The 10406-nt window shown below is 41.2% G+C and overlaps 1 protein-coding gene across 1 annotated transcript in view; it reads right to left on the reverse strand.

The window, feature by feature from the left end:
- CAB39 (calcium binding protein 39) overlaps nucleotides 1-10406 on the reverse strand; it is a 59943-nt gene that overhangs the window by 25498 nt on the left and 24039 nt on the right. Inside the window, exons 2-3 of the mRNA XM_010836982.1 lie at nucleotides 7401-7565; nucleotides 3447-3565 (exon numbers count right to left, since the gene is read on the reverse strand). Coding sequence (XP_010835284.1) covers nucleotides 3447-3565; nucleotides 7401-7565 — 284 coding nt within the window. The remainder of the gene's footprint in view (nucleotides 1-3446; nucleotides 3566-7400; nucleotides 7566-10406) is intronic.

Consider the following 10406-nt stretch of genomic DNA (forward strand, 5'->3'; position numbering starts at 1 on the left):
AATTTCTGGAAAAAAAAAAAAAAAAACAGAAAAATCACAGGGCCCTGGAAGAAATGCCTGTTTCTAGGTCTGAGGAAGAAACCCATACAAAATGAGCACTGCATGTCTTGTGCCAGACAGCAAGGAAGCTATCAAAGACTAAGGGGGTCTTGCCAAGAGGACACAGGAGCCAGTTTGAAGGAGTGCCCAAGATGGGGCAATCTGGACATAAAAACATGGTCATAATGACTGAAAGGGTTTGAGACATATTAAACATATTTTAAAATATGATTAAAACTTCAGGTTTAAAAAAAAAAAACTTCAGCTTTGATGCTTAAATGCATCATGATGCTTAAAACAATAACATACTCATTGCTCACTTAAGAAAGTGGCTAGGGCATCAACTGATTATACTAAATGATAATGTAGAAAAAAGTCAAGCATGTATTCTGTCTTTCCTACAGAAGTCATGAAACACTTGATACACGGAGAAGGAAAAAGAGAATTAGGAAATCACCATTTTGAACCTAGACAACAAAGTACATCATGAGAAACACTGGGCTGGAGGAAGCACAAGCTGGAATCAAGATTGCCAGGAGAAACGTCAGTGACTTCAGTAATTCAGATGACACCGCCCTTATGGCAGAAAGTGAAGAAGAACTAAAGAGCCTCTTGATGAAAGTGAAAATGGAGAGTGAAAAAGTTGGCTTAAAGCGCAACATTCAGAAAACTAAGATCATGGCATCTGGTCCCATCATTTCATGGCAAATAGATGGGGAAACAGTGGAAAACAGTGGCTGACTTTATTTTGGGGGGCTCCAAAATCGTTGCAGATGGTGATTGCAGCCATGAAGCTAAAAGACACTTACTCCTTGGAAGGAAAGTTACAACCAACCTAGACAACCTATTAAAAAGCAGAGACATTACTTTGTCAACAAAGGTCCATCTAGTCAAGGCTATGGTTTTTCCAGTGGTCATGTATGGATGTGAGAGTTGGACTACAAAGAAAGAAAGCTGAGTACCGAAGAACTGATGCTTTTGAACTGTGGTGTTGGAGAAGACTCTTGAGAGTCCTTTGGACTGCAAGGAGATCCAACCAGTCCACCCTAAAGGAGATCAGTTCTGGGTGTTCATTGGAAGGACTGATGTTGAAGCTGAAACTCCAATACTTTGGCCACCTGATTGACTCACTTGCAAAGACCCTGATGCTGGGAAAGATTGAGGGCAGGAGGAGAAGGGGACGACAGAAGATGAGATGGTTGGATGGCATCACCGACTCAATGAACATGAGTTTGGGTAAACTCGGGGAGTTGGTGATAGACAGGGAGGCCCGGCGTGCTGCAATTCATGGGGTCGCAAAGAGTCGGACATGACTGAGCGACTGAACTGAACTGAATGATCCTAAATGGATAGTAAAACCATTAGGTACAGGGTTGATGGAGAATTTTATAATGGACAGGCTGACATCATCTGCATCCACTGATCAATCTAACATCCCAGAAGAAAGACAACCAGCACCGCCCAACAGAAGCACACAGTCCCATCCATGAAGAATTCCTGTTCCCACGCCCTCAACTGAGGCTGAATCTAACCAAATACAAAAGAACAGAGGATAGAGGAACGTGGTTATGTGTGAAACCACAGCATGAAATACCAAACATGAGAGTTTTCTACAAAACAAATGGCCCAGCTGCTTCAACAAATAACAGTATTAAAAGAAGAGGGTAGGAACTATTACAGATTAAAAGCGATTAAGAGTCATATCAACCAAATTCAGTTTGTGGACTATGCTTGAAGACTGATTCAAACAACCTGAAAAACGACATTTTTGGTAGAAATCAAGGAAATCTGAACACTTACTGGGTATTATTTTATGCTTAGGTTTTTAAGTGATATTATGATTATGATATGGAAGTGATATTGTACATACATGAGGAGGAGAAACAGGAGGTAAGAAATAAATGAAACAGGAATGTTAATAATTTGTTAAATATCAACAAGATGTTAATAACTGCTGAAACTTGGTCATGGCTAGGAAAGGGCTTGCTGTATTATCCCCAGTTTTATGTATATTTTCCACAATAAAAACTAAAAGGGGTGGTGGAGTGGGGTCTCAACACCAGTGGCTTCTCCATGCTGCTTCTCCTCACCTCCCTAAGCTGAGGTTTCTGCTCTGGCCAGCTCAGTTGAGAGCTTTAAACCTTTTTTTAAATAGTGCCTCAAAAGTTTTACATGACATTCAGCAATGTTCCTCTCATACCCCTGGGCTACTTGACAGTAAACACAGGCAGAGCTAACTAATTCACAGATTTTAATAATCACTGCTTTCTATGAAAAAAGGAATAATTGGCTTTAAAAATACACAAAGGCATCCGGAAGCTGCTCCAAGAACACCAAAATTTCAGACTACTCACTACATGTTCATACAGGCAGCTGTGGATTGATACAACAAAATACTGGATGCCAAAAATTCCATACAGCAACATCTGAAGAAGCAACATGGACAGTTATAACTAGAAAGAAGGAAATGGAATGCTGGCCTCCAACACAGGCACTGACGCATGCTCTGTCTAAACAAGTCTGAACTTGGGGCAAGTGTTAAACCACAGAGATATGAATCAGAGTGAGGCAAGCTATAAGGCTGAGGTAGGACAGCAAGCTGATTCACGCCAACAGTCATGCCAAGAAAACGCTTGCCCACCAATTTAACAGAACCCTGCCAATGCACACGTACCCAGAGGTGGCAAACAACCCTGGTGTGAAACAACAGGAGGCTACCTTGCCAATCAGTGATGAGGGAGAAGAGCTTTTTTTTTAATGTTTTAATTTTAAGGCTTTTTTGGTTTTTTATTTTTGGAAACTGATGTCTATCCAAAGATAAATGACTACTCAGTCCAGCAGTAATGCCAGGAAGATGCATTGTGGATTACCAAACTAAGTGGGTTAGTGGGTGGACACACACAGGTGAAAAGCAAAGGGAAGTACGTCATCAACATGTACTCTGTTGTTGCTGACTGAACAAGGCTAAGTGCCACAGCATCCATGCTCCATTAATTGGGCAGCCTTTACTGCCATACAGGGTGCGTGTATGTCCAAAGAAGAAGTCTTTAGGTATATTTAGCTTATAAATATTAAATATTGACTTATTTAGCTGATATTTCATACAATTAAGGTTTTTACATCTTAGAGAACAGAAACAAGACCACAGAGGACTTATTTTTTTCTTGAGGTTTGAGATTTTAAGGCTCATAATTCACTAACTTTAAAATCCCCTGGGCATCTTCAAATTGTTTAGCTCACAGGTTGAATTTTAAGGGGGGAAACATAATCAAGAACTACCAGAAAAGGAGTTGATGGAACTACAGAGAAAATGCTTTCCCACATTCACCATCCTGCTTTTGCCCACAATCATCTTTCCTTTTTTATTTTTAAAGTAAAAAATATCAATTTTATTACATTATACATACCCTTTCAACAACATGAACAAAATATTCTGCTGGGTGCAGATGTATTCAACAGTAGGAGTTCTTGTACCAATTTGTCTTCTGAGAATATTGTTGAAAATTTGAGCCACGTCTTTCTTGCCCTATTAGGGAGACAAAAATAGCAAAATGCCTGACTAAATACCCAATGCCCATCCACGGTCCCAGATAAACTCAAATCAAGGTACTGATTAAATACCCAATGCCCATCCATGCTCCCAGATAAACTTAAATCGAGGTACTGACTAAACACCCAATGCCTGTCCACACTCTCAGATAAGCTCAAATCAAGGTACTGACTAAACACCCAATGCCCATCCACACTCTCAGATAAACTAAAATCAAGGTACTGACTAAATACCCAATGCCCATCCATGCTCCCAGATAAACTCAAATCAAGGTACTGACTAAACACCCAATGCCCATCCACACTCTAAGATAAGCTCAAATCAAGGTACTGACTAAATACCCAATGCCCATCCACACTCCCAGATAAATTCAAATCAAGGTACTGACTAAACACCCAATGCCCATCCACATTCCCAGATAAGCTCAAATCAACATACCGATTAAATATCCAATGCCCACCCACCCTCCCAAATAAACTCAAATCATGGGTCTGCGTATTTATAATTATGACTGAGTATCTGACTTTAAACATTCATAGACATTGAATTTTATTTTTTCCTTTATAATTCCAAGTTCTAGTAGTGAAATATTTTTGACATGAATAATGTGCTGACAAAGTGAAATCTCAACTACACATAATTTCAGTGATTTCTAATTCTCAGAATGATGCTGACTCAGGTATGAAAAACAAAACCTTGCTATATGCTTACATTGTTCAGGGATCTGATTCCCATCCAAAGGGAGCAAGCAGCTTCAAATAGGATGCTCGTATTGTAAACAATACATGCAGCTTCCTTTTAACAGTGATGGAAGGAGGAGAAATTGTATTCTGCTATTATAATAAAAATGAAAGAATTCTGTAAGAAGTTGAGCTTTAATGGCATGTAGACATATCCTTCTATTTTTTTTTTGTGGGGGGGGCAGCACAGCTTGTGGCTTGCAGGATCTTACCTCCCTGATCAGGGATTGAACCTGGGCCCTTTGTAGTGAAAGTGCAGAGTCCTAACTACTGGACCACCAGGGAATTCCCCATCTCCTCCTATTAAACAAGGTCTACTTGGGAAAAATTTTATATAGATTAACAGTTAAGGTACTAAGTATCACATGGCTCAATAGTTGAGAGATTAGAATTCCACCACTGTACTTTGCTAAACAAAATAGGTGGTTGTTAACTTCATATAGTGAAACTGTCTTGATCAGAAAGCTGCACAAGGAAGTAACAAATGAAGAAGTGAGTTTCAGAATGGCCATTTATACAAGGCTGACAAGTCTGCAGGGGAGTGAAGGAAACATTTAAAGCTTTCCAGCAACCGAGATCACCCTGGGGCCTGTGCTAGGTTAGGGGTAGTAACAGCAATCTCAAAAACCAGTCTCAAGGGCACACGTTTCTTTTAAATTTATGTCTCTAAAGTCCCAAATGAATATTAAGATCTGGGTCCAGGCTGGGGAATAGGATGGGCAGACAAAGGAGGAGGAACTGGATGGTCCCAATGCATCCCCACCTTTGCAGTGGAAATAAAAATCGTTGCTGGAATTTGACATTCTATGAAAAATATATGAAATCAGCTACACAAATGAAACTATCATAGTTCTGTTCTTTTTTTTAGTAAAGAGTTTTTTGATGTGGTCCATTAAAAAAACTCTGGGTTTGTTATATTATTGCTTCTGTTTTATGTTTTGGTTTTTTGGCTGCCAGGCATGTGAGAGATCTTAGTTCCCTAATCAGGGATTGAACCCACAGTCCCTGAATTGGAAGGCAAAGCCTTAACCACTGAACCACCAGGGAAGTTCCTCTGTTCTAAAAGATAGAAATAAATTTTGTTCTCTTTTAATTATCTACTGATAGTACATTCAAGTAACCTATGAACCACACTTTCTTCAACCTTCTCCAAAACTGAATGTGGGCTATACGTGCATGCTAAGTCACTTCAGTAGTGTCTGACTCTTTGCAATCCTATGGACTGTAGCCCACCAGGCTCCTCTGTCCTCGGGATTCTCCAGGCAAGAATACTGGAGTAGGTTGCCATGCCCTCCTCCAGGGGATCTTTCTGACACAGGGATTAAACCCATGCCTCTATGTCTCTTGCGTTGGCAGACAGCGTCTTTACCACTAGTGCCACCTGGGAAGCCTGAACCTGGCTATAGATGTCTGTCATTTTCTCCCCTGGTTTTCCAAGTACCTAAACAGACAAAGGTCCGTCTGGTCAAAGCTATGGTTTTTCCAGTAGTCATGTATGGATGTGAGAATTGGACTATAAAGAAAGCTGAGCGCCGAAGAACTGATGCTTTTGAACTGTGGTGTTGGAGAAGACTCTTGAGAGTCCCTTGAGTTGCAAGGAGATCCAACCAGTCCATCCTAAAGGAAATCAATCCTGAATATTCACTGGAAGGACTGATGCTGAGCCTGAAACCTCAATACTTTGGCCACCTGATTCGAAGAACTGACTCATTTGAAAAGACCCTGATGCTAGGAAAAATTGAAGGCGGGAAGAGAAGGGGACGACAGAGGATGAAATGGTTGGATGGCATCACCAACTCAATGGACATGAGTATGAGTAAATTCCGGGAGTTGGTGATGGACAGGGAGGCCTGGTGTCCTGCAGTCCACAGGGTCACAAAGAGTTGGACGTGACTGAGCGACTGAACTGAACTGGCACAGATTTATCACCCTCAGGATGATAAATATTGGGGTTTAAACAAAGCACATCCATAACAGAGCATCAAAGAGGGGGACTGCTCATGACCATGCCAGAGCCCTTCATTATATGCTTCTCAGACTAGTTTACTCAAGACTGTTATCAAGGGCCATTCTTCTCACTAATAAATACACTAAATATCTAGCATGGCGTGATTTGGCTGTATAAACCTGGGCAACAATAACAAGTGCTGACCAGGAAATATAAACGAGTGCAGCAGGCCTGCAGTAGAAAAGCAAGCTGCGCCGTCCGGGGCATACCCAAGTATGGATGCCCATGCATGTCCAGGCTGAGGGGCCATCCAGGGCTACAGGCCCCATGCTGCCAGATTTTTCAAGGGAAGCCAGAAATTCCAAATTGTGTATAAAATCTCCTGCTGTTTTAATGGTATCCTAATTTAAATATTTAAAAGCAGTGCCATGCAAACAAAACATACATAATCTCTACTGCAATGAGTTTTCAGCAAGTTAAAGAAACAAATAAACAAAAAAACGAGATGTTCTCTAAGATCTTATCCGGGGACTCCCACGTGGCCTAGTGATGAAGAACCCGTCTGCCAATGCAGGAGATGTTTAAGAGACCCAGATTCAATCCCTGTAGAAGATCCCTGGAGGAGGGCATAGCAATCCATTCCAGTATTCTTGCCTAGAGAACCCCATGGACAGAGGAGCCTGGCGGGGCACGGTCCACAGGGTAGCAGATTCAGACACAATTGAAGCGACTTAGCGTGCACACAAGAGCTTATCTACCTCAAAAATTCTAACATTCTATGGTCTTCTTTAGATTATTTACTCTTTGAGAGCCAAGGACCAGTGAATTATGTAAAATAGCATCTATTTAATAAATATACCTGAATGAAAGGGTATAACAAATACCTAAAAAACTTCATATACGATGTCGTCAAAGAAGGGGGAAAGACATGGCCTAAGTCTGTGATACGCTTGAGTTCCTGACCTAGCACCGCTAATTAGGCAGGCAGCCCAGGCATGCTTACTGGTCAGTACCCCGGAGCCAAGAGCCCAACAAGAATCTTAAAACATTTCAGAAAAGAGAGCATAGGAAAAGGACTATGAAGAAGTTAGTGTTTTGGAAAAACAAAAAACTTATTTCTTACCTCAAAGTCAATGAGCTGCAAATCAGCTACCAGGGTGCTGAGGAGCCCACTGTTATACAGTTCTTGGGCGAGCTGTGCCACTGCCTCTGTCTGCGGCTCCTTCTCGTTTGTGCCATATAGAATTTCCTTCATGGCAACCAAATTCTTGGAAACTTCTTCTGTAGCCTGATTTTGGGGGAAGAAGAGAAGAACAACTCATTTTAATAAACATAAATAACACACCTACATTTGCTCAATACCTTCTCTAGATATTACATACCCACAGAAGGGACACAAAGGTGGGCAGGCCCCGTCCCTGCCCTCGGCAGTAAAACACTGCACAGGTGGGGACTGACGTGTGTGCTCAACAGGGAAGGCCAGCAGCTGCCCAACCTGTACACCCCAACTGAAAACAGGCTGTTAGAGTAGAAAGAGAACAGGGAGAATGGGTTCAGTTCTGCTCAAATGGGAGGGAAACCACATGGAAGAGCCAGCTGAGCTGCCCCTGAGAATGGAGACACCCTGACAAGCAAGGACCAGCTGGGGAGAAGCAGACTGAGGGGGAATGGCATGAACTGGGGGTGAGGGACAGGCAGAGAACAGTTGTGGAGGGAGTGGTTGAAGAGATGAAGCCGAAAGAAGCTCTGAATACAAAGCTAAAATGTCAGCAATATATTACAAGTTGCTAAAAAGCTTCTGCTTTGGCCAACATCAAAACAAGGGTCAGATTTACCTATCCCCCTGAAAAAGATAAAAAAATGGGAGAAAATCTATCACATAATTAGTTTTAAACACTGAACTTCGGGCAGCACAGGACAGCGATCCCTGAGAGAAGGGAAACAAATGAAGTGAGCCTCATGACTGCCCTAGCTCATTGCCAGACCACAACACAGGGAGGACAAGCTCCACGTGAGGAGACAGAGCTGGGAATCTGTGGGGAGCCTTGGTCCTTTTTCAGGGCAAAGACAAGAGAGGAGAGCTCCACTGCAGAGTGTTAGAGACCTGCAGAAGGCTTGCCTGCTTCTCCAGCTGAGCGCTGGTGAACACATGCATGTGAGGAAAGTACCCAAGGCCAGGGAACAGAGCCATGGAGCTCACGCAAGGCTCCCATCAACGTGATGGAAAAACCTCATGTTCACAGGCATCAAGCAGAGCTCTCCAAGGGTTTTGTCTCTGCAGTTATAAAAAACTAGCCAGGGACTAAACTCTGCTCTCCAACAAAACTTAAAAGCCAGCCTGCAAAGAATCCAAAATGGAAAATACAACCAATAATGGGGACAAAAACCAGTCAATATTAACAGCTCTGCAAAGTGACCCAGATGGTAGAAATTAAACAAGGACATTAAAAGTTACCAGAACTACAGACAGTATGTTCAGGAAAAAAATGAGCATGTTAAGTAAAGATATAGAAGGCATTAGGGAAAAAAAAAGATCAAAATCAAACACTTAAAAACTACAATTTCTGAAATAAAAATTACACTAGATGGGATTAATAGCAGATTACACAGTGAGGAAGAAATGGTTAGTAAATACGAAGACAGAGCAATAAAAGCTATCCACAATGAAACACAAAGAGAGGGAGGAAAAAAGCACATCAGTGAGCTACAGGATGACTGCAGGCAGTCTAATACTGGGTTGGCCAAAAGTTTGTTCAGATTTTTCTGTGAGAAGTTTCAGGAACACCCAATGAACTTTTTGGCCTACCCAATACATGTGTAGCTATAGTCCCCAGGGGAGGGGGAGGGTCAGACAAAACGTGAACACACAATGGCTGAAAAATTTTCCCAATTTGACGAAAACTATAATCCCATGGAGCCAAGAAGTTAAAAAAAAAAAAAAAATCCTAAGCACAAGAAACAGAGAAAACAATCAAACTGCTTAAATTCAGTGAAGAAAAAAATCTTAAAAGCAACCAGAGGGGAAAAAACATTACGGACAAAGAATCAAAAACCGACAACAGACTTGACAAAAATGATGCAAGTCAAAAGAGAGCGGAGGAACGTCATTAAAGTTACTAAACTGTCATTGCAGAATTCTATACCTAGTAAAAATATTATCCAAAAGTGAAGGGGAAATGAGTTTTTAAGACACGGAAAAGCTGGCAGATTTTGTCACCAGCAGTCCCGCATTACAGGAAATATTGGAGACTCAAGATGAGAATCTGTGTATACAGAAAAGAATGAAGAGCACTGGAAATAGAGATATGGATAGATTTAAAGATTTTTCCATTATTAAAAAAGTCTTTAAAAGATAACTTAAAAAATTATACTTAAAGTATCATTTGTTTAAAGTATAAACAACTGTATTCTGGGTTTATGACATATGTAAGGGCCTTCCCTGGTGGCTCAGACAGTAAAGAATCTCGCTGTAATGCAGGGGACCTGGGTCCGATCCCTGGGTCAGGAAGTTCCCCTAAAAAAGGGAATAGCTACCCACTCTAGTATTCTTGCCTGGAGAATTCCAGGGACAGAGGAGTCTGGTGGGCTACAGTCCATGGGGTCACAAACAGTTGGACATGACTGAGCGACTAACACAACACCACAATTGTATTTTGGGGTTATGACATAAATATAGAACAAGAATATGTGGTAATGGCAGCTCAAAGAGGTACACGAAGCAGTATAGTGCTTCTTGAAGACAAACCACAAGTGATAAAAGCATACACTCTCAGTCCTAAAAAAGACACCCAAAAAACACACACAGTGAAGAAAACCAAAACTGTCAAAGCTAATAAGCCAACAAAGTAGAATATTCAAGTTATGTGGAAAACCATAAAGGCTATAAAAAAGCTAAATAAACAAATATTTACGACCAGAAATATATTTTAGGGGGATTAATTAGCACAGACTCAGAGGGCATCAGCACTTCATAGTACTTAAAGAATCATCTGTGTCCATAGTACTCCCTTTCACAACCTTCTAATCTTACCAAATGATCACACTGCTTCACCTTAAGTATTTCCAGCATCTAGAAATGCAGTAATAGTAGACTTTAGACAGAAAACTGTTTGAAAATTTTATAGTTGAG

The sequence above is a fragment of the Bison bison genome, unplaced genomic scaffold (assembly GCF_000754665.1).
Source record: "Bison bison bison isolate TAMUID 2011002044 unplaced genomic scaffold, Bison_UMD1.0 scf7180017864068, whole genome shotgun sequence".
In the NCBI taxonomy this organism is placed as follows: domain Eukaryota; kingdom Metazoa; phylum Chordata; class Mammalia; order Artiodactyla; family Bovidae; genus Bison; species Bison bison.